The 26,111-nt window shown below is 34.4% G+C and overlaps 1 protein-coding gene across 1 annotated transcript in view; it reads right to left on the bottom strand.

Moving 5' to 3' along the window:
• Positions 1 to 26,111, bottom strand: part of LOC150085834 (nitric oxide synthase, inducible-like) — a 137,793-nt gene that overhangs the window by 74,932 nt on the left and 36,750 nt on the right. The window contains exons 6-12 of the mRNA XM_090374711.1: positions 20,573 to 20,579; positions 19,540 to 19,637; positions 14,722 to 14,916; positions 11,235 to 11,311; positions 10,182 to 10,326; positions 1,675 to 1,779; positions 1,238 to 1,302 (exon numbers count right to left, since the gene is read on the bottom strand). Coding sequence (XP_090230837.1) covers positions 1,238 to 1,302; positions 1,675 to 1,779; positions 10,182 to 10,326; positions 11,235 to 11,311; positions 14,722 to 14,916; positions 19,540 to 19,637; positions 20,573 to 20,579 — 692 coding nt within the window. The remainder of the gene's footprint in view (positions 1 to 1,237; positions 1,303 to 1,674; positions 1,780 to 10,181; positions 10,327 to 11,234; positions 11,312 to 14,721; positions 14,917 to 19,539; positions 19,638 to 20,572; positions 20,580 to 26,111) is intronic.

Genomic DNA, 26,111 nt, shown 5'->3' with positions numbered 1-26,111 from the left:
CATTATTATTGTCTTTTACAATGCAATATAAAGAGTTTATGCTGAAGCTTATAAGAGGTAAGGATTCTTATTGAAAATGTCACTAAAATTATATGAGAGATACTGCTACTAAGCCGCACTGACCTGCCGTTACTGTTTTGGTGGCGTTGGTTGCATCAGCTGTTGGCACGAACTCGTAACACTGACAAGCCATTCCCATTTGTTTTTCTGTATTTATTATTATAACCTGCTCACATTTAGCCCCAGCCACAGAGTAGTAACATATTTCTCTGTGGCCCCAGCCATGGTTCCAATGCATAAAGGAAGTGCCTTTCGTGGTGTAAAGCGCAAACACCGTACATTGTCCATAACAGATAAAGCTGAATTTCTGAAAAAACCCGACAGCGGGGTGTCTGTGAGAAGCTTAATTCTGCTTAATATGTAAATTCCAACAATTTATCCAGTTCCTCTTATTTTAGTAATTTTCTTTTAGCAATTCCTTTTTTTTTTTTTTTTTTTTTTTTTTTAACAACACTTGTACAAACTTGCAGAAAAACACAACACAATATGATGGATATATATATATAGCGTGCTGACGAGCTCGTTTTCACAAAATCTCTAACAATACTGACAAACTTATTGCAGCATCTGAGAGTTTATTTTATCGCAATTAGTTTTATTGCAGCTCTCACCGCATGTGCAATAAACTAATCACAAACGACCTTCATATGTATGCCGTAATAGTGTCACAAGTATGTGGCCGACATAGCTTCTCAAGATTTAACCTACTGGGCAACGTCGGCCACATATATGTGACATAAAAAAAAATAAAAAAAAATAAAAAAAAAAAAAAACACCTTTTTTTTCTTTTTTTTTTAATGATATTTTAAGCGAAAAAACGACAACACTGACATTACAATATTTATTTTAGAATTACTAATCAAATAATATTTGCTAAATATTTTTTGGCCCCTGGGGAATTTTTTTCTTAAACTAGCTTGACAGTCAACTGTTAAAAGTAGGCGTAGGATAAGGTAGTTAGCCGTTGGGTAAACTGTATGTGCTAAAATAACCACTGGTGATCTGGCAAACTCACTAATCCGGCACCCCCACAGGTCCCAGATTAGTGATGGTTGACCTGTATTTTACTCTGCTTTAATTATGTTTTACTTTGCTCTCAATATTAATTTTTGCTTTCCTTAAATTTTATCCTACATTATAGTTTGGCTAATATATATTAAACTGCAAAATCTATTACCTAACATGTTTCAGGGTTGTCACATTTTTCTGCTTCATTCGCTTATTTAGCTGTTTCCAAAATTCCTATAACAGAGCACAAATTGTTAATTTATAAAAAAAAAAGTGCAAATATAGACAAACTCCCTAAGACTAAAGCAAATATTAAAGTCATTAACACAATTTTACTTCCATCTATACTAAAAGTTAATTATGGGGGAAACAGTATAGAAATGGATTATAAAGGTATGTTATATGGTATCTTGGGAAAATCACAGATAATGGGATTTTATTGTACCCTTAATCAATGACACTGCTAAAATTAATAGGAAAATTAATAACTGTAGAGAGTATCTAATGTTACTCTATTCTAGTCAAGTGAGAAACACTATTACAACTGGCAAAAATTGCTATTAAAGAAATATAATTATTATGGCTTTGTTATTATTGAACATTTACCTTTCCATTGTCTGGGGGTTCCCCACTTCCAAAAGTACTGGCAACAACAATGAATAAAGATTCTTTATCAAGTTCTTCAAATTTATACTCTTCCATTTGTATTACCTACAGAAGATCTAAAATAACTAAGTTCAGTTCTCAAAAAAAACTGGTGTGGTTAGTATTATATTAAGTATCTATAGATCTAAACATGCTTGGCTTTTTTTTTTTTTTTTTGTTTTGCAAATGATTTTAATGTAGTCTTCAAACTTAGAGTAGTACTTTATTAAAAACATCAAAGGCAGATATTGTTGGGATATCAGAGACGTGGTGTCACACAGATATAAGGAATGCAAAACTGGAATTTGGGGAGTACAACGTCTACAGAATGGATAGACAGAATAGGAAGGGAGGAGGGGTTATGCTATTAGTTAAGAAACACATAAAATCCAAGGAAGTGAAGCCAGTCGACATCGCTGGACAGTGCAGTGTCGAGTCAGTTTGGTGTGACATAAGCATTGGGAGATCAAAATTGAGAGTAGGAGTGTGCTATAGGCCTAATGACTCTGACGAGTATAATAAGAAACTGTACAGAGAAATAGTGGGCCAGTAAATCAGAGAGTCTTATAATGGGGGATTTTAATTTCCCAGATATTGACTTGAATTTGGGGACTGGTCACTCACACACTAGCAAGGCTTTTGTGGATTTATTGGATGACTGTTTTCTACATCAGCATGTTTGGGAGGCAACTAGAGGGAGTAATACTCTTGATTTGATTATCAGTAGTGATTCTTCATGCATTAAGAACCTGCAGATAAATGAACCACTAAGTGGCAGTGATCACAGTGTTCTGAAGTGGGATTTACTCAAAGAGGTAACTACCATTAGGGGTAAAGGGAAGGGTTATTGTTTTCATAAAGGCGACTACAATGGACTGAGACAGTATTTAAATTCTGTACAATGGGACCAACTGATGATGTTACCAACAGCAAATTCAAAATGGGAAGCATTCAAAGAACTTATCTTGGAAGCTACTAGGCTTTACATAACAACTAAGAAATATTGTTCAAGGTTTAGGCCTAAATGGATGTCAGATGAACTAATGAGACATATGGCAGAGAAGAAAAATGCATGGCATACATACAAATTAACAAGTAACACAGAAGCCTATGATAGATACAAGTTGATCTGTAACCAAGTTACAAAGGAGGTTAGACAGGTGAAGGCAGATTACGAGAACTCTTTGGCAAGGGATGCAAAGAAAAACAGCAAAGAGTTCTTTACTTATGTAAACTCTAGAAGGAAGGAAGGAAGGAAGGGCATGAATCAGATTGGTCCACTTGATATTGATGGTTAAACTGTTGATGATCCTGCTCAGGTAGCTAACAAACTAAATGAATATTTTGCATCGACATTCACACACGAGGAGTTATTCAGCGAGGGGGAATGCCAGAGGTGTATTCAACTCTGGCAGTAAGCTAGAGAATTTTTTAATAACTGAGAGTAAAGTGGAGGAGAAATTGTTGAAGATAAACACAAGAAAGGCACCTGGGGTGGATGGGATCTATCCAGTTATATTAACGGAGGCAGCAAAGGAAGTAGGCAAACCCTTAGCCATAATTATGAGAGCTTCCTTGGACTCAAGGGAGGTACCCATATACACTGGAGATGTGCAAATGTGACCCCAATTTACAAAGGAGGATCAAAGGCTGACAGAAGTAATTATAGACCTGTGAGTTTAACTTCTGTTCCAGGAAAATTAATGGAGGCACTGGTTAAAGAAGCACTGCAGGATCGTCTAGACAAGACTTCAGTTATAGCTCGGACACAGCATGGTTTTGTTAAGGGGAAGTCTTGCCTGACCAATTTGATTGGATACTACAACGTGGTCACAAAAGAACTGGATGCAGGGAATAACTTTGATATTATGTACTTGAATCTTAGAAAGGCTTTTGATACTGTTGCACATGGAAGACTGCTGCACAAATTGGAGCAGTGTGGCATTGGAGGCAAATTGCTACTATGGATAAAGGGGTGGTTGAGGGGAGAAGACAGAGAGTGGTAATCAATGGACACTGCTCATCGTGGACTAATGTTATTAGTGGAGTCCCTCAGGGTTCAGTGTTGGGTCCATTATTGTTTTCTGTATTTATAAATGATATTGATGATGGTATATCAAGCTTAATGGCCAAGTTTGCAGACGATACGAAGGTTGGCAGGGTTGTCAAGGACACTACTGACACTATGCTGCTGCAACAGGATCTGGAAAGGTTGAGCAGATGGGCTGAGAGGTGGCAAATGAAGTTTAACATTGACAAATGTAAAGTACTACGTATGGGGAAACAGCAATCCCAGAGTAACGTATCAACTCTGTGTTACTACACTGACAGTGGTAGAGAATGAAAGGGACCTGGGGGTGGTTGTGCAGGCAGATATGAAGTTCTCTGAGCAGTGCAGATGGGCTGCAAGAGTAGCTCATGGTGTATTGTCAATGATATATAAGAATTTTTCTAGCAGGGATAAGGAGGTGATTATTCCCTTGTATAAGGCAATGGTCAGGCCACACCTAGAGTACTGTATACAGGTAGAGGCCTCATTTTAAGAAGGATGTAGAGCTGCTGGAACGAGTACAGAGAAGGACAACAAGATTAGTGAATGGAACAAAGGGGTGCTCTTATGAAGAAAGGCTTAAGTTTTGCAAATTACAGTGTCTGGAGACTAGGCACCAGCGAGGTGATCTGATAGAGGTGTATAAAGCCTTGAATGGTTTGAGCATGCTCAATGCTAATGGCATTCTTCCTCTTGCTCAGAATAATCACCTGAGAGGGCATAAATTCAAATTGAGGAAAGACAGATGCAGGATAGATGTGAGGAAATTTGCCTTTAGCCAGCGGGTGGTTGGTTGGTAAGTAAGTTGATAGCCTAAATAAGTTTAAGGCTCAGCTGGACAAGTATTTCGAACAAACAGAGGGGTGAAGTGGAAGTGTTTTTTTTTTTTTTTTGGCTGATGCTGCATAAGCTTGCTTTCTTGCATCAAATGCCTCTAGTAATGATAATGCTAATTACTGTATACTAAAAAAATCTATTTAAATAAATGTCTGTGTTTTCTAGATCTGTAAGTGATGGTTCCAATTCTTCACTTAATACCAAATTAAAAAAAGAAAAGTGGGGACAATCCTTCTACAGTAGTAGAAAAATTCTTATTTAACACCCTTTTTAAATTTGAGGTGCCCTTCTACAATAGTGATTTGTTCCATTTTATTTTTCATAAAATCTTCCATTTCAGTTTGTTCTAATTAGCCTTGTCAATAAGTACATCATTCATTCCCCTCCATGTGGACACCTATATGTTGTGGGGGGGGAAGGCCTCCCAATGATGCTACTGGTCTTTGTTCAGCTTCACTGGATCCAATGGTGCTTAGGTTCTAGACTAACACCACAGGAATCTGGCATTATGGATTGATATGCTGTGACCCATGGAGACTTGGAAGGGTGGCTTACTGGTGGTTGAGGAGTCTGGCTCTAGCATACCAGGAATCAGTAGCTATAAAGAACAGACAGGCATCAGTACTCTGTCAGATTATATTTAAGAGGATTACAGGAAGATTGAGTTAAGAATCTGTTAGACAAATTTTTGATTTTCCTTATTTTGTTTAACTATCATGTAAATTTTAATTTCTGAAATTTTATAATTTTAATTCTGATAATTTAGCAAGGTTATTTTCTATAATATTTGGTGATTTTATTCTTATTTCATAATATTTTGTTAGTTTCATTCTTATCTTAATAATGGTTACTACAAGATCCATTTCTGATTCAGACAGAAATAGCCATAGGTGATTCTCGTGTGAGTCATGAGTTCATCACTTGTATAGCCTGTGGCATGCATTCAAGGTTGGTCATGCAGTTAAACCTAGCTCAACTAACAATTACTCTTGTTGTTCAATTCCTTTCTTAGTGTACAATCTAAAATTAAAATTTGGTGCTTACCAGATGATTGAGTCAAATGAAATGGTAATTGGCGTAGAGATACACTGATGAGTCAAAACATTATGACCACCTTCTTAATATGACGCTGTTGGTGCTCCATATGCAGCCAAAACAGCTTGCACCCGGCAAGGCGCTGGCCGGGTGGGTAAAGTACCTGCCTGGCAACCCAAAGGTCACGAGGTTCGAATCCCGCCTCGGGCTTGGATCAAAGTACTGCAAAAACCTTAGGAGGTGCATTATGGCCACAGAAACCGATGCGCCAACAACTAAAAAAAAAAAAAAAAAAAAAACCCGGCAAGGCATGGATGCTACAAGATTTCTAAATGTGTCTTGTGGTATCTGGTACCAACACGTAACCAGCAGATCCTTTAACTCCTGTAAGGTTCGTGGTTGAGATGCCACAGATCAGAGTTGCTGTTCCAACACAAACCACAGATTGTTCATCAATCACAATGGGATTGATGTCTGGGGAATTTGGAGGCCAAGCCAATGTTCTGCGAACCAGTCTCGAACAATCTGGGTGTTGTGGCATGGTGCATTATCCTGCTGAAAGATGGCACCGCCAGAGGGGAAGACCATTGCCATGAAAGGGTACCTGGTCAGCAATGATGTTGAAGTATTTTTTTAAATTTTTTATTTATTTACATAAATACATAAACAGAAATACTTTTTCGAACCTGTGTAAGAAACTCCAGCAGAAAATGGAGCTTCTTTTACAAAATTGTAACACACAATAAAACTCTCTAGAATTCAAAAGTAAAAGAAATGCATGTATGCACACTCAATGACATTTATGTATGCGTGTATATATGTGGCCTGTTTTTAGTGGCTCCAGGACCTGGGTTCATCTCTGCAATTTGTCTCTATCTTGACAACAGAATCTGTGTAATCAGGGCCTGAAATGTGAGCAGCCACCACCTGAGCAACTGCTGCCTGATGCCCCAAAGCACGTGGAGTTGGACATAATCTATTTGCACCAATTAATGTGCTATAAAATCCCACACCCACTGGAGGTAGTGCAATACCAGTGGATGCCAGCAACCCCGTACTCAGGATGCCCAGTCTTGAGTACCAGCAGAAAGAAAAAAAAAAAAAAAAAATTGTAATAAAAGTAAAATGATAAATAAAATAATAATAATAATAAAAAAAAAAAACACCAGTGGTTGACATCTCTGAACAACCTCAGAGATCAAAAGAATCAAGTCCAGGATGACTGGTAGGTGACACAGGGAATGGCTCAGCAAGAGTTTGTTGCATTATCCAGTGTGGTGAAGCACCTGCATTCTTCTGCTGAAGATGTCGTTGGGTGCCCGGCACATGGACGACTGGACCCAGGGTATCCCAGCAGAACATTGCCCAAAGCATGAAACTCCTGCCACCGGCTTGTTTTTGTCCCACGGTGCATCCAGGCCCCATAATTTCCCCAGGTAAATGATGCACACGTACCCAGCTGTCCACATGGTTCAACAGGAAATGTGATTCGTTGGACCAGACGACCTTTTTTCAATCACTCAAGGTCCAGTTTTGATGCTCGTGTGCCCATTGTAGGTGCTTTCGCCAGTGAACCGTGGTTAGAATGGGAACTCAGAGCAGCCTGCAGCTACGCAGCCTCATTTTCAGCAGAGTTTGATGTACTGGGTGACACATTACTCCCTCACAAGTGAGTTGCGCCACAGTTGCCCTTCAGTTGGCACATACCATCTGGGAGAGCCTTCACTCACCTCGAGAATCGATGAGCCACGGTCATCCAACACCTCACCAGCGGTTCATGGGTTTCCCCTCCTTGGACCACTTTCAGTAGGTACTAACCACGGCTGACCATGAGCACCTCACCAGCTGTGCCGTTTTGGATATGCTTTGATCCAGTTGTCTGGCCATTAAAATTTAACCTTTGTCAAACTTGCTTAAGTCCGTTGCCTTTCCCATCTGAAGAACAAGAGTAACACTGATTAATGGAGCTCAGTATCAGGTGTTTTTTATACTGTGTCTGATCCAAACACGCGCCGTAGTTCACTTGCAGTTGCTTTGATTTGCATAACGACTCGTTGGTCATAATGTTTTGGCTCATCGGTATAAATAAAACTAGGGACTTGTTGGGAACTCAAGTATCTAGCAACCAGTCAGGTGTTCCCCCCCCCCCCCCCCCCCGATTTGGGCCCCAGAAGAGAATGGTCAAATCCATTCTGCTCTGATTCAAGAGGATTTAGTTTTATTGAGAGATCTATTGTCAGGGAAATAAGTAACATTTTTTGTACTAACTAGAACCAGGGCATGTCTGACAGGAGCAAAAATTAATGATGCTAATAAAAGACTTGACATTTTAAAAATTTTTTCAGTCGAGCCAACTGATGTTAACGTGCTAACGTCAGGTTCAGGGAAGAAAAATGTATAGGATGATCATGAACTGCCCGAAAACACTGAATACTATAGAAAGCATGTGTTGTGATCAAAAAGTTTTGAGGTTTGAAATAATATTTGGGAAATGTTGAAGCTTATGATTATTTGGATGTTTCTCATTCAAAGTCATCTCGTTGACATGGAATATAATGCTTCTGCAACTTCTGGAAGTATTTCAAGTAGGCTTCTTTTTGAATTGCTAATGGTTCCCATGTCACATTCTGTGAGGGGACTTTTCTTGAGAAAAAATAAAGTATGGTGGATGAGGAACCAGAATGATGGGAGTGCTTCACAATAAATTCTCAACAGAAAGTGCTGTTGGGCAGGAGGATTTTCATAATGCAAGTGCCAACTTCCTAAAGCCCACTTTTCTGTGCATTTTTTTAGAACAGCATTGTGCAATCACTGTAAAACTGTTTTAAGATATTCTTGGTTCACTCTTTGACCATGTGGGAAAATTCTTATTTAACAGTGCCCTGTGAGTCAAAAAATATAAGTATTATCTTCACATTTGATAGTAATTGTTTTGCATTTTTTTTGGGCCTTGGATAAGAGTGAGTGAGTCTTTCACTGAGAGAACTGGGTCACAGTCATACCCCTATCATCTGTCACCAGTAGCAATGAAAGAAATAAATGTGGGCAGCAGAAGAACTTTTAAAATCCTGTCATATGAGAACCTGCCACTCTATATAATCATTTGTGAGCATGAAAAGCAAACAAACTTCACTGAAATACATCACATTCCCAAATCTTAAGTTAAAAATGATTGACTCTTTATCACCAGCAGGCATCTTCTCTTAAAGCTGGTTTTTAACATTTCATGGATTTCTGTTGCACTTTTCCCAAATACGCAACAAAGGTTGTTGCAAATCTGCTGCTGAGTAAAAGCACTCAAGCTAATTCAGACTGATTGCAGATAAATTGGCAATTTATGCATTACTGTGTTTAAATGTTACTGAACTATGACAAGTTGTAAAAGCTGTAACTAGCTATAATGATACAACTTTGAGATAAAAAATTCAGTCTCCAAACTTTCTGATCACAGCTCATATAAATTGGAATATAATCAAGCTACTCAGAGGATTAGGCATGCTAAGGCAGATTGTCAGAAGGCTTTGGACAACAGCTCAATGCCATAAGTAGTAAAGCATTCATTGCTTATGTTTAATACTAGAAGGAAAAAGGATGAACCACATTGATTCACATGATACAAATGGCATAAATATTGATGATCCAGTATAGATTGAAAACAAACTGTATATTTTATATCTACATCCACAAATGAAGTTTTTAAAAATGGGAATACCAGAAATTTATTTAATACTGATTAAGAGTTAAATGATTTTTAACTGAAAGGAAGCCAGAAAAAAAAAATTGATGCAGCTAAAATGAACAAGGAATCTAGGGTTGATGGAATCTATCTAAATATGTTAAAAGATACAGTAAAAGAGGTAATTAAACCTTTGGCTACAATAATATTCACTTTGGATTCAGGGATTTGGATCCCTCTAGACTGGGGATTTTAAATCCATACAAATTGGAGATTTGCAAATACTTTTATTATGGTTTTATATATCTCCCTCAATATTTAACAATATTTTTTACAGCCATATAAAAAAGAATTTTATTAGTCATGTAACAATAGCATTGATTTTTGTATATAATTATTAAATATAAACATTGATTATCAGAAATTAAATTATACTTTTGGAAAATGTATAAATTAGTGGTAAGTAACTGTTCTTGTAGCCCATGACATTGAGAATGTTATTTATTTTGGCTCCCTAGCCAAAAAGGTGGGATGCTCTGATCCAGATGCTCCCATCAACGGATTCTTTCAGGATAGACCTCCAAGTTTTGTCTTGGGGGGGGGGGGAGAACCCAGAAATTATTATCATTTACTTTTTTTTTTTACCACAGGAATGAAATTTTTGGCATTTTTTTTTTTTTTTGTAAAAGAGGAAGAACTGATGGAGGAAAAAAATGTACTTTTATCACTGTTACTTATTTTTTATGGTATTGGCATTTTGCTTTTAGAATACAAAGAATATGTGCACATCTGAAACCATGACTAAAAATTCAATACAAATATTACATCCAATTTATGATAAATAAAAATTTTAACTTAAAAAAATTTCACCTGCACATTAAAGGAACTGTCTAGAAGTTTTGCAAGTCTCTGTGCAAAAGTTTCAGATTTTCCTGTTTCTGTTGCATACAATATAGTGGTTTGCAATCTTTGCATTCGCACATTTGTCATCATAGCAGATATCACTGAAGCAGCTCTATAAAACAGTAAAAGTGGTAAACAAAAAGACAAAAGTTAGATGAGTTTAATCCATATTGTGTCATGTGAATTATCCCATATAATATCTAAGTTTTAAATGATATCATTATTCTAAAGCAAAATTTAACAATTTTAGTTAAATTACAGTGCTCAGCAATATCAAATGCTTTCAGCCATAAACTTCATTTTGTATGCATTTACCCATAATTAGGTTTATTCATAAAAATCAATTTTTTTAAACTTGGTTGAACAGCGGAATATAAAGGAAGTTGCAAGAAAGTATTTTTTTTTTCATAAAAACTATAAATAAAATCTTATCAGCAATTATTATCACTTGTCATCATTAATAGGAAGGTGTATATATGGTGCTGACACCTCAATTATCAATTTCTGGATGAAACAGTTAAATCTAAAATGGATTATTTTAGTTTGGCAGTAACTATGCATGTCTTTCAAAAGAAAGTCAGTGGAGTGCTTTTTTTTTTTTTTTTTTTTTAATAAAAGAATATTTATAAATGTAGAATTAACATTTTCTTTCTTTAAAAAACAAAGAATTAAGTAGTATGATATTCCACCTTTCTTGACTGCATACCACTTTTAGAGCAGCTAAAAACAATACTGAATAGTAAAAAAAGAAAACAAAAAAACCAAACTTATTCATAAATAGTGCAACATAAGTTTAAAATATATGTAATTTATTTCTAAGCTTTTTATGCAACAAAACAAAAGGATGCTGCTAATATCAAAATCAAGCAGAAAGTAAGTGTGTAAAAGTTGCACGTGATGTTTTAGACTTAACTTTTTAAATTATGTTAAAATATATCAGAGAATAAATGATTATAAATTTTAAGTAAAGTAAAAATTAGATTTTTTTTATTAAATGTATGCCAACTTAACTTTACTAACCTTCCTGCTGATCGTAAGTGAAATTTCAAGGTGATATCAGTATTCTTCTGCCACTGATGAAGTCTCCATGCTTTTTCCTGAAACATAAAATATTACACGTTAGGGTTAATTTTTGTTCCAGATATAGCTTCTAAGATGCAAAGTAAAACACAGCAATTGTACTTAAAAAAAAAAAAAAAAAAAAAAAAACACGATTGTGTACCGTACCATATTCAAGCTGACTTGGCTATTTTTTTTTTTTTTCAATGTTAATCAGCACATACTACTTTTGACTCACTATTGCCTCACAAAGGGAGTACTTTGAAGGGATAATGACCATGGAATAGGTAGTAAGTGACACTATTTTTTTTTTATTACAGTCTGCAAACTTTTGGGTAGCATGCACCTTGTATCTCCTAACAACAAAATATGAATACTCTTACCACTCTGAATGTATTCTGCAAACACTATAAAAGAACAGAGAATGTAAAGTATGCAGCATTCTGAACTGAGCAGAGCAGACTTGATTAAACCGTATGGTGTAAAGTGCAGGAAACACTGATTAACATTATGATTTAACTATGTCAGAAAATTGCCAGAATAATTCTGAGCATAGTTATGTGTTAACTCGAGGTGTCAAACCTGTGGGCTGTGTGCAGCTTCTTCACATTGTGCAGCCAACGGCCATTTAGGCAGCCCTACATGTTGAATTTAGTGACATAAAATACAATTAATATGGACAATATAAAATATTACATCCCTGAAGTGTTATGAGATGTTCTGTATTTATAAAAGAAATATTTGTTTAAATCAGAAGTGTGATGTAGTCAGTTTGTGCAAATGGTTCATTAAAAATCAGCGAAATCTGATATATGGTTCTCAGTGAGCATAAGTGACAACTTTACAACCTTGTGCTCTACTGTAAAATTTTGCAACTAGCTTTTTATTTTTACAGATGTAAATTCATCTGCAGAAGATGGGGGGGGGAAGGGAAGACTGCTACAATTTCCTATGGTTGTACTCTTTACCCTAGCAGAGATATAACACTCCAGTTGTGCAGTGCAGTACAGTACAGTTACATTCAGCTACCAAAATACTACAAATATAAAATATTGTAAATGATAAGTACAGAAGTGATTAAAAATTAACTTTTAAGATTTTTTTTCAAAACAGCTGATAACTGGACCAGAAATTCCTATTCTCATTAATGCTTTTTCAAACTCAATGATGCATGAGCCCTTGTAAAAATCATGCATGCTTATAATAATGGTATTGGCTATTAAACTATAAATATGGGGTGGAAAAGTTTATAAAATGGAATGCTCATTAATAAAATATCTTATTTTTACTTAATCAAGTATGCACATGATATTAGTGATCTGGGTGATGAACAGGAATGGAATTCTGGTATGCTCCAGTTCAATTCTGAGTTCTGGCTGTAAATTCCTTCGCATTAGTTGGTCATCTGGGAGTACAAACAGAACATTTATTATTACTATTTTTAGGTTTGAAGACTTGAATTCACACATTAAAGCATTGAGATAGATAGAAGAGGATATGTCCTAGAATGACATTTCCTCTCCCATCTATCTCAACTGAATTTAGGGAGATTTCAGACATTCAAAAGAAAAGCAGATGTGTAAAAATATTACCTACCATGCAATGTAAGTAATGTCTAGTTAGTATTAGTGCCAAAAAATAAGAAAAGTCCAAGAAAATTCTGACAATATTTGGTTATATTTAAAATCTAAATTAACACCAATATATTTCTTTTAGCTATGAAAGCAAAAAAGTGTATTTTATGTAGTTCTTAGTTATTTGTGTTAGCATTATGTCCCTATTTTTCACATAAAGATATTTTAATTTCAATTTCAACTATCTGAAATAATTTATTTTAGAAACAATTCGATAATTGTAGATTTCTTAAAATACCATTTATAATTGACTTAATATGATAGCATAGTTTAATTTATTATGGTACTCACCTTTTTTATAATCTGCAATTGATGTTTGAATAAGGTGGATGATAATTTTAATTTAAATTGGGAGTAAGTAAGTTAGGGTTTAAAACAGAAGTTAAAATATGCACAAGGAAGTAGAAGTGCACATCTTCTTCCTTGGTTGTCAATATTAAAGTTGAAAATAAATGGTTAATACTGGAGGCCAATAGCCATAACAAGTGGCTTTCGTTATCCACGTCTTCAGTTGGCAATGATGGGTTGAGAGTGAACGCGTGTATTTAAGAAAGCTAAGTTCCCATGATGCTCCTGGTTACATGTGGAAATCTCAGGTGCATGAGTTTCCAAGCCGGTGCAATGTTGTAAGGTAGTTTTGTATTTAATACTTGGAGGTTGGAATGGCGGCGGAACCATTCTATGACTAGGGCTTCATATTGGAAAATTTTAAAACTGGATTTTAATTTGATAATGGGAATGACTGAGTCTACTAAGGGGGTGTGATTGTGAGATTGAACATGTGATGCTAATTCTGTGTTGGTTTGACCTGTCTTAAAACTATTGTAGTGGTAGTACGCGTGTTTGTTTGATGTTTTAATAGAACCATATCTCGAAGTTGTGCTACCAATGTAACATGCATTGCAGTTAGGTTGACATTTTATTAGGTAAATAATATTGTTCATATCGCTGATATGATATTTTTGTATGTCTTTGTATGAATTAAATAATGAGCCAAGTTTATTATAAGTTGAGAATGTGAGGGTGATGTCAGTACCTTTGAATATGCGATGGAACTGATTGCAAAAATTACTATTGTAAGGTAGGATAATACGTAAATTATTATTAGAGGTGTGTTTGGGTGGATTGTTAATATTATTTTGGACGGTAAAAATGGTTTGTTGAATTAATTGAGTGGGGTACCTTCTAGATATGAATTTTATTGTAAGATATTGAAGTTCATAGTTGATATCATTTTGTGTAGAACTGTATTTTATAGCATTGTAAATCTGATTATAAAGAACGGCTTTTTTTATGTTAAGGGGTGGTGCGAATCACGTGTTCACTCTCAACCCATCATTACCAACTGAAGACATGGATAACAAAAGCCACTTGTTATGGCTATTGGCCTCCAGTATTAGCCATTTATTTTCAACTTTAATATTGACAACCAAGGACGAAGACGTGCACTTCTACTTCCTTGCGCATATTTTAACTTCTGTTTTAAACCCCAACTTACTTACTCCCAATTTAAATTAAAATTATCATCCACCTTATTCAAACATCAATTGCAGATTATAAAAAAGGTGAGTACCATAATAAATCAAGCTATGCTATCATATTAAGTTATTTTGGAAACTTAAAATTGCTGCATGAAATTGCTATAACATAAATTACTATAATTTATATTCAGTTGCATATTCCAGATTATTCAGACTTTATTCAATTTGTAGTTTCTAAACTTTTTTGGCAAACTAGGATAGAGTTGCAGATCTATCTATATGATGATTTGTGACTAATGAATGATATAATTTTAACAATGGAAAAAAACCTACCTGATATTCATAACTAGGCTTTAGTGTATAAGAAATCATTTCTTGATGATATACTGGAGTAATACTACTACTCATTGGAGGTGTAACCCAAACCCAGTCTGCTGGACAGCCACCTCGCTGTTTGTGCTCGGTTTCCATATACTTCATGAAGGTCTCAGATGCAGTGTGATGATCAACTATGGTTACTTGCCATTTCTGAAAAAAAAATACAACTAGATAGAAAGGTTTATGAAAAGCTTAAATTAAAGAACAGTCATTACAGTAAATTCCTGTAATGCATAGTGCTTTCTAGGGTGCTGGTCCTAAAGAGCACTACATACAGGGTGTTTCAATTATAATGCAATGGGGTCTACCTTGATTATTTTAGGTTATTTGCCTTCTTGACCTTTTTTATTTTTTCCACAAGTGTTACCATTTAGATTTAAAATTTAGAAACATAAAATTTGCCTAACTAACTCCTTTCTTTCCTTAATGGGACAGTTGTTTCCAGTCTTCAGTTCAGAAAAATATCATCTATTACTTCAGAAATTAACAAACAAACATATTTTATTTCAAACAAAAACAATGGTAGCATGAGGAGATATGACACAATTTGCACTTGTAGCCAGCTGTTCACAGCTAAAATGCACATACTGAAGAGCAAAAATCCCAACTATTGTGTGTTTTTTTTAATTCAAATAAAATCAGTTTGTTTGTTTCAGAAGTACAGAAATTACTTTTAGGCTAAATTGAAGATTGGAAACAACATTCCCATTGAGAAAAAAAAGTTAATAAGGTAAAATTTTAATTTAGAAATTGTAAAAAATCTAAATAATACCCAGTTCAATTTTAACATCAAATTCAAAAATTTCAGCCTATTTATGACAAAAAAGGTCATATGACAAATAGCCCAAACTTAAAAATATGTGAGATTGATCCCAATGTGTTATCGCTAAACTATTTGGAAAAGTGATAAAATCAAAACTAGAACAAGGGTTTGTTATTTCTGAGGAACAGTGTGGCTTCGAATGGATGCTCATGTATAGACCATTTATTCACTATTAAGCAAATTCTGGAAAAATGTCAGGAAACAAACCAATCTATAGACAAGGCATATCGCGATGGCATCTTGGCCCATCTTGTTGTTTGTAAAGGACATTTGTGTAAGTGCTGATCTTAGCTAGCCGATGTCATTTCATGTTCTGCTCAACTTGTAGTCCATTTTCACTGTAATTACTACTTCATTCATTTTACATTCTGATTATCATCTTTGCTTTGATCTATTAATTATTATATAGTTATTATTATATATACATATATATATATATATATATATATATATATTTTTTTTTTTTTTTTTTTTTTATATAAAACAAAATAACTTGTATAAACAACAAATTGTAAGATTCCCCTGGATTTCTGTGTATGGAATCATTATTGTATAAAATTTATGTTAATAAAGAATCTTATTATTATTATTATGTAGGTATGCTGTTCATAGACTTAGAGAAAGCGTATGATAATGTGCCAAGAAATCTTCTGTGGAAGACTATGAAAAAATGTCAATAAGCCAGCCATTAATTGAAATAATTAGAAAAATTACAAGAACAATACATGTATAAAAATTGGTTCAAAAATATCACGAAAATTTAAGACTTCCAAAGGACTACTTCAAGGATGCTGTTTGTCACCTACTTTGTTTAAGCTGTACCTGGAAGTTGTTCTAAGACCATAGTCACAGAAGTGCAGTTCGATGGGTGTTCCCCTTGGTCAAAATAAGTACCTTTACAATCTACTGTTTGAAGATGACCAAGTTGTGGTAGCACAGGATGACGATGACGTAAACTACATGGGCAGAAAGTTACTAAAAGAATATAAAACATGGGGACTGACAGTTAATTTTAATAAGACAGAATACATGAATTGAAGTGAGGAGATTCTGGATTTAGGTGGAATACAGGTGTAAACTGTACAGCAATTTAAATATCTGGGTGCAATTATCCAGGCTGATGGATCATCTGCACAGGAAATTGAGAGAAGACCGAGTGAAGGTAGAAAGGTCATAGGAATGCTTATTTCTGTGCTATGGAATAAAAATATTAACAAAACTAGCATCGAATGTATATTGCAAGATTACAAAGTGTTTTATTATATGGATGTGAGATTTGGACCTTAACTGAAAGACAAAAAAATAAATAAACTACTGGCCGTTGAGATGGATTTTTGGCAAAGATCGGCAAGAAAGTCTAGGATTGAAAAAGTTAGAAAAGACATGATAAGAAATATAATGAATGTCCAAAAAACCATAATTAATAAAATAGAGGAGAAAAGATTGGAGTGGTTTGGCCATGTGAAGAGAATGGAGGACAACAGATTGCCCAGAGGAGCCATGGAATGGATGTCATGGAGAAGGAAAAAGAGAGGAAGACCAAGAAGGATGTGGATAGAAAGTGTGAGAGCAGCCATGAATAGAAGAGGACTGGTGGATAGAGATTGGAAAGATAGAAGAAAATGGAAACAAAGGAATGACTTTTTGATGTTAGGTTGAGGAGAACCGTTGTAATAATGGAATAAATTCTAAGAAGAAGACTTAATTATTTGAGTTTGCATTGTTTTTCTTGTATGGGCATAGTTTCTGGGTTAACTTCAGCAAAAATGGTTGTGCCCAAGATGGACAAAAAAAAGACATTTTATGATTGTCTGCACTTCAGGTCTTTTTGTTTTCATCTAACTCTAAACAGCTGTCTGGAGAGTGGCTTATTGTGGTTAATAGACATCTTTTCTTTTTATAGTGTTCCTATAATGATTAACTGGTCTTGTATTAAAGGAGATTCCAATATATTATTTGAGAATAAAGGATACAATGTTGAAATTTGCAGGTGATATAAAGAGGGCAAGTGTGGTCAATGATGCAAATCAGACTGAGCTTCTTCAGAATGACTTGGACAGGTTTCATGGATATGTGGAAAGTGGCAGTTGAAAATAAAAAGACATGTGTCATAGGAAGGTCTACAGGAAGTCCATAATTCAATGATAGATCACATTTGGAATATAGGGTGCAGATTTGGAGGCTACATTTAAGAAGAGACATTGAGCCTCTTGAAAGGATGGCCAACTTATTTGGTGACAATTAGCGAAGGGGCATCTATACTACGAAAGATTTCAAAGGGTTACAGAACTTTGAAACAAGGTATCTTGGGATGGGGGGATTTGACTGAGGTGTGAGAGGACAATTTAAAAGACTGCATAATTGAAATGGAACACAAAAATCAGTGGGCATAAATATAAACTACTGGGGGCAAAATAGTAGACCAGATTTCAGGAAGTTTACATTCAGTTAGTGTGTTGTAGACAAATGGAATAAACTGCATTCCAGGGTAACAGTCTAGTTAGTTTAAAGGAGAAACTGGATCACTACCTTCTGGCAGTGGAAGACTAAAATAAGAGGGATAGAGGTTGTATAGACTAAGATTTTCTTTTTGGTTGATTAAGCCAGAGCTAGCTTCCATGTATCTTTCGACCTTTATTAATACTAAGCCCTACCTTCAGTGTGACCTTTTTTTAATTTAGTTATTTATTCAGCTTAAAGCTAAATTGAAAATCTTGTTAGTGAAATATTCAATACTAAGCTGTTGTTTAATAACTGAATAGTATGTGGAAATAAGCCAACATTAAGAATTTTCTTATTTAACCTGGCAGTAGTGGTGGGCCACCTGACAGGTGACTCTCAAAATAATGCATTCTCATGTTAAGCATTAATTAATGATCAAAAATCTGAAACTTTCCTTCCTTCCTAAATATAATCAAAACTTTCACTGCAATAGTTTCTGAAGTGATTTTATTTTATTTTATTTAACAGTTTTCATACAGAAATCATGTGGGAACCTGTCAGGTGACTCACCACTGTCTTTGCAAATATTTGGCTTTTTGCTTGAAGAGTGGCATAGCACTGTGTTTAAGTTTTATGTTACTTGTTTTTCTTCCCTCACTAGTTCAATAAACAGCTATCGTCTTACTTCAGTTGTTTTTGAAAGATTTATTGTTTTCACTTAATAGACACAGGAAAATGAAACTTTATATTCCTTCAAGATGGCCACTATATTATGAAAAGAAAGATATGTAGTTTAAAATTTTTCATTCTCTGAAATTTGAAATAAACTTGAAAAGGAAGTAACTACTAGTACTGAATATATATGTTTTTTTTTTTTTTTTTAATAATACTTAATATATAATAAGATATATAAGATATCTTATATAAGATATAATAAGAACAAATATGCCACATTTGAAATTTTGTGCACTTTATGGTCTTTTAAACTGCAAAATGGAAGAGAATAAGACTATTTTTCTATTTTATATCTAAAAAAAAATTTTTTTTTTTTTTTTTTGCAATTTTCAGCAGAATTAATTTTTTTTTGTTTTTCTGGATTTTTGTCTCTTATTCTTCTTCAGTGGAAATCAACATGATGATAAAAATATATTATGAATAATATGAATAAGTCACAGTCCTGTGGGTACAACCACTGTAACTTATGAATATTCTCCATGATTTCTTTCTTTTGGATGTATCTTGCAGTAGGTGACTCATGCAATATTCAACTGAACAAATGTACAATTATATTCTTAATTAAATTGGCACAGCACTATTCTAATATTTATAACTATTTCGATAAATATTGTATAAATTATACAATATATAATTCAGCAAATAAACATAATATACAAACAAATAATTACTTTAAATTACAAGTGGGAATGGTCAGATTACTGGTTTTCATAATTGCTTTAGAATTATTCAAAATTATTCTTAGGTGGAGATTTGGAAAAAACTGTACTTACCTGAAAACTGTGCAGAACAGCAAGATTCACCTCCACTAACACTTGGTCCTTCCACAGGCTTGCTGCTGTAGCAGTATTAAGACCCATCTTCTGACCAACTTCCTATTAATGGATCATTTTGTAATGATTGATTTATAGTAAATCAATTCCTACGGAACTGATTTGGCTTTCTAAGATAATTTTTATAATTGAAAATTTGACCTTATTATTTTCTCAGTTGCTGCCTTTCTGATTACACATGTTGCCTGCACTTTCACTACCTGATGGAAAGACATTTCTTTGTGGAAGATGTAGTAATGGCAAATGATGCAAGAAAGCAAGCTTATGCCTTGGAGCAGTTCAGCTGGGGCTCAAAGACTTCAGTATCTGATACTATGAAATACACTTAGCATCAGACATTTGAGTACTTCCAAAGTCTGGCCCTAGAAATGGATTAACTGGTACAGAATGCTTTGGTTCATAAGGAAGTAGTATTAATTGGCAACTCAAATGTAAGGGAGACTGTACATATTTTGTATGAAAGATATGGTATAGAACCAGAATATGTCCACTGGGTGCAAAAATTGATGTAACAAAATTTATCAGCTAATAGGTGCATTGGGTGGGTGCATTGTAATACATGTAGGGACTAATGATTTACAGCTGAAATGTACTGATGAACTGATTATGAAATATAATGACATGTTGAAAGAGTGTTGCAAGATAATTCTGAATAGGAGGAGGGGTTTCATGATGAAAGCCTTTTTTATTAACTCTAGGCCTGAGAGAGACTGCAAGGCTTATGGGGGGAGATTTTGCCAAGCATGGTAAGCTTAGTTGGTAGATGAATTTATTATGTAAAAATAGTATTTACATGAACAGAGGAGATGCAAGAACTTTTGCTAATTCCATCAAGGAAGCATTAAGGGTTTAGGGAAACTGTTATTTTGTGGGGGGAGGAAGTAGAGAAGTCAGTATACATAATTAACTCAGGTCAGTGGAAAGGAACAAAATTACACTTGGACCCTCATTCAAAAAGCTTGTGTGCAAACACTGGTTACCTTAAATACTGAAAAGAAAATGGAAATAAAAGTAAAATCTGGTAGTAAGCTAAAACCACTTTTGAGTAACTACAGGAATGCAAGGCATATTGTAAAAAAATTAATTTGAGCTTTTGATAAAGTCACTAAATGCTGATGTAGTTGGGCTTATTGAAACATGGTGTCCCTCAGAGATACAAAATGAATTAAGTTTTGGTAAATATTCAGGTGAGATAAGGAGGGACAGCGAGACAAGGGAGTATACTTCTCATCAAAATTGCCTGAAGGTGGCAAGAATATTCTCTGAGGCAGATCAAGGTAAAGTGGATGTTGAATCAGTGTGGTGTGAAATGACTTGCAATAAAGGGAAGATAATAGTTGGGGTATGTTACAGCCAAAATAACTGAAAAGTACAACAAAAATTTCTTCACACAGTACAGTTGTCTCATTATGGGCAACTGCTGCCTCTCAAAGATATTTGAGCCAGAAATAAATTATGTGGTAACAGAGTTTTGAACAAAATGGATGATTTCATCCAGACATGTCTCAGTATAAAGGAACTTTAACATATTAGATTTGGTTCTCACTAAAAGCCTAACTGTATCATAAATGTGATAGTGACCAGATTACCATAAATGAGTTTATCTAAATAAATCTATTATCATAGAATTCTTTTGGCTGATGCAGAAAAAGGTCAAGGCAAAGGTTTAAATTTCAAGAGAGGAGCCTATAAGCAAATGAAACATATCTTGGGCTTAGTAAAATGGGGAGACTTCTGTGGTGTTGGAAAGAAATATGCTATGAGAAACATTCAAGGGATTTATCTTTGAATGTATTCATTCTATGCTGTTGGAATGTAAGATGCCAATGTAGTTGGAGGTTGAGTTTAATTGAGTGAAGAAAAAAAAAAAAAGCTTGGGACAGTTATCAGAGGATTCTGATTTGTATGAATATTATATAAATCATTATTAAGTATTATTATTATTATTAAGTATTAAGTAATAATAATGATTACTTAATACTTAATAATAATAATAAAGTATGCAAAAAAAAGCCACTGACAGGGTAAAAATGGCAAAAGCTGATTATGAGAAAGCACTAGCAAAGAGCTAAGAATGGGGTTCATGAATTTTTCTCATGCATGAATACAAAAAATAAGTGATTAAATCAAATAGGTCCCTAAACTAGTTTAGTGGAAAGATTTTCTAAGTGAAGATGAATTGGACAAATACATCTCCACAATATGTAGAGTCAAAAGCAAGCTCAAATTAAGGCGCATGACTGCTGTAAAATATAAGTGATATAATTATCATTTTTAGAAAACTACTGAGGTTAATTAGAGGAGGGCAAGGCTTTAGGAGTTGATGGCATACATTAATTTATAATAAACTAAGGGGAGAGGAGCTAAAAGTGGCTCAAGATGAAAAAAAGACAGGTGTTATAATTCAACCTGTTATGAAATTTTCCATGCAATGCAGTCAGGTAGCTAGGAAGGTGTGGTATCTTGTCCATGATTTATAGGATTTTTGCCAGTATAGATCAATATGTCAATACAATATCCAAATGTGGTCCAATGCTGGTTAGAGCACATTTGGAATATTATATTCAGGTCTGCAGACTACATTTGAAAAGAGGGATAGAACTTCCAGAGGGGATTGAAAGAAGGGTAAGCAGATTAATCAATGTACATATGAAGAATGGTGGAATAGGTGCAGGCTGCAAAGTTTGACAACTAGACATCTAAGGGGGTGTCACTGAGGTTTATAAGGCATTGAAGCAGTTGAGTAAACTGGACATTTTATGCACTAATGATTAAAATGGCCACAATATGCATTTACATATAAAAATACATATAATCCAATGTCAATTAATCAATATATGTGGGATTTTTTCAAGCAATAAAAATTTGTTCAAAACTTGATCACCAGAAAGATAAGCAATTTATTTACTCCAATAAACAAATCAGCTTTCTTGTATATTATAAAAAGGAATGCTCTGGAATCTGAAAATTTCAGTGTTTGCTCATTGCAGTCTTATTCTTTTTCAGTAAGATAAAAAGCTTGAAGTTTTAGCCATAATATAAGTAACCAAATTCAGTCAAGTTCATTTTAAAAAGGTTGCCTAAAGATAAAGCACTTTAAATTAAACTTTATTACAAGAATAATAATAGTGTTATTGCAACCTTATTGTTTGCAGCATAATCAAAGACAAAAATATGGCTCAAGACTTTCTTGATTTAAAAGAACTATATTAAATATTATAGGGTATTTGAAGGAGGCTACCTAACTCCTAAGCCTAGAGGTGGTTAGCATTAGTAGAGGCATATGATGCAAGAAAGCAAGCTTATTCAGCATCAGCCAAAAAAAAAAAAAAAAAACACAACTACTACTCCCATTTCACCCCTCTGTTCATTCGAAATACCTGTCCAGCTGAGCCTTAAATTTGTTTAGGCTATCAACTTCAACAACAAGTGATGGAGGTCTATTCCACAAACCAACTGCCCGCTGGCTAAAGGCAAATTTCTGCACATCTATCCGACATCCGTCCTTCCTCAATTTGAATTTATGCCCTCTCAGGTGATTATTCTGAGCAAGAGGAAGAATCCCATCGGCATTGAGCATGCTCAAGCCATTAAATTTTGTGTTTTTTAAGCATTTGCCTGCATTTTAACCTTGGATTTAATAAGAATCCATTATAAAAAGTAATTTATAGTTTTCTCAGACCTCTTTGTAGTGGATTGTATTAATTACTCTCTTTATAGTATACTGTATTAAAGATTTTAGGGAGATCAGTGTACATGGCTGTAACTGTATATATACTAAGTTATGCATATCTTGTCATTAAATTAGCAAGAATACATGCAGCATAATATATTGGCTGCTACAATATATTATGCTGCAGGTTTGAATGCATTCTATCAATTAGTGATGCAAAAATAACTGCCACTGGATGTGTAAACTGCTGAAACAAACCAAACTTTATTTGCCAACAGCTCTTTTTTCATTTTCACTAATCTTCAAGTGGTTATATGCATAACCTGATCATCAGCTTGGTCACATTAGCCAACAGCAATTTTCTATAAGGCTCATGGAATGAGTGGAAAATTCAAACACAGCAGGAATATAGAAAGCTCAGTTCACTTTGCAGCATAAACTTTATACTTCCATTTGCTGCTAAAGCTTATTCCCATTGTTTAACACTTAGTAAACTTCCATAATCTAACCATATAAAACAAACAATTTCATTATGTTAGATTAGGTGGAATTATAGAAGTAGATAGTTAGAAGAATGTGTTTAGGTTTTGTACAGATGAATAGTTTTCCTTTCTTTGCTGAAGTTAAAAAGAATTTTGGCCATTTGCTCATAGCAAATTATGATCAGTGGCACTTTATTTTAAAATTATCAGTTTTATATGCACACAGGAAACTTTGCTATAACATTACAAATTGGTGAGTTTGCTAATGCTAATCACACTCTTGTCACAGTATGACTGGATGATCCATTGCTAAAAAAATTTCATGATACATATAGTTTTCCCATGGATATAATCATGAATAACAGCGACAGTCATTTAAACTGTGTATCATATTAACCTGAAAAGCATGCATTTTTTCTTTAAATTTAAGGATTAGAAATGTGAAGTAGTAATTGCTGTGGTAATTATGTACAATATATAATATACAGGCATTTCTTACTTGTGGATTTCTCTCAAATTTTGTTCACTGGTCAATCCCACATATACGTATAAAAGTTGATATGTAAAGGAATTTAAGAACCCATAATTTTTGTTCCTAAATGATACTAAGGGGATACCAAGGGTAGAAGGGGAGGTAAATATCACTTTGACCATTTGTAAAAATTAAAAATTTGGAAATGAGAAGCTTGTAATCAAGAAATGAATCTGTCTGAATCTATATTTGGCTGATGTGTCAAGTTCTGCTTGCATTTATTGGACATAAGCTTATTAACCATTCCTGCCAAACCACAAGCAAATTTTTATCAATGGCTTCAGCAAGGATACTTTGTAGTTAGGAACAAAAATGAAAACCTTTTATATTTCTTTGAGATTAATTTTATTCCTATATATATATATGGGGATCATCTTGGGCTGTTGATCCATACTTGAAAATGAGAGACCTGCAATTGAGAAATGCATGCACAATAGAGTTACCAAATTGATTATTGACATCAAATTCTAATCCTTAAGATAATTATTATTGTTAAAAAGGAAAACCTATTTACCTTATACTTTTCAAAAGTTTACTGCAGGTATATTTTGATTTATAGTAACTGAGTCATGATTAGAAGCAACTTGCACATGCATCACACAGTTTTAGTATGGACTGTTTTGTATCATAACATAAACCCCAGGGGCTCACATCTGGTGAGTATGGGCTTGCAAACCCAGGGTCTCTCTCTCTCTCTCTCTCTCGAATTTTTTTGGCCGGTGCAGCATAAGCCCCAGGCTTCCTTGCATCATATGGTTAATAATAATAAATAATAAGTTTGAATATCTGCAAAAGTGCTGCTTCAGGATACTGCAGCAAAATTCCTTATGGATGTATATTACTAACCAGTAGTAATTTTTAACTGAATATTAGAATTACAATATTATCTTAATCCCAATTTTCAATTTCCTAACTTAACCATATACAACGGTTTCATATGTTAGGTTAGAAAATCAACAGATCCCAGCAGTTAGTACTCGATATTAGAAAACGAGAAGCTGGCAATGGAGAATCACATGCATTTCAAAAATGTTAGCACTCCTAATTGTCTGAAGGAGAAGGATACTGATATTTTCTCCATTTTATCTCTGCTTGGATTTTGTCAAAGGGGTATCAGAGCAGTCACAGCATCACTTCTGCAAACTCCCAGATAATGAATGAGTGAGCCAGAGCAATGAGCGGCAAAAGCAGGTTGACAATAGTATTTGCAGACCTTTTCAGAACCTTTTTTTATTGCACGTTCAACTCTGCAATGCCACAAAAATATCTTGAACACTGTATGGAAGACCATTGTAACATTAAAGTTACAGAACACTAACAATGTTTAGTACAGGTCTTATTTCAGTCTTCCTTGGCTCGGCATTTAAAAAGTTAGGATTTTTTTGCTCTTAGCATTATTTTCTTCTGAACAACTATCACCAATCTTAGTAGTAATACGACTACCACAATGCCACTGCAAATATTGATACATTAAACAAGGCTACAAATTTTGCTCCCTCAACAAGGTTCACAAACATCCCCCATATTCTAACAACCATGCCAAGTCAACTGCCCACTGCAACTGTACCTTTTTGTTTTTGCTGACAGAGGAGAACCTGAGTCATTTGTTGGCTGCAATACTCCATCTGTGACAAGGTACAGGTTGTGAATTGCGAAATGCCTCTTTGATTATTACTGTTGTATTGAATTGTTATTTGACTAACTGTAGCCTTTCTGTTACCCTGCACAAGTTTTGTTACAATCAAGAGGCCATGTTTTGGCCTCTTAAATGAGCTTTTTTTCAAACATAGGCTCATCATTAGCTGGATGTTTTTTTGATTACCTG

The sequence above is a fragment of the Mastigoproctus giganteus genome, chromosome 5 (genome assembly GCF_048544385.1).
Source record: "Mastigoproctus giganteus isolate SK-2022 chromosome 5, ASM4854438v1, whole genome shotgun sequence".
NCBI classification, from domain to species: Eukaryota; Metazoa; Arthropoda; class Arachnida; order Uropygi; family Thelyphonidae; genus Mastigoproctus; species Mastigoproctus giganteus.
The sequence above is the reverse complement of the archived record's forward strand: the minus strand, read 5'-3'. Positions and strand labels throughout refer to the sequence as shown.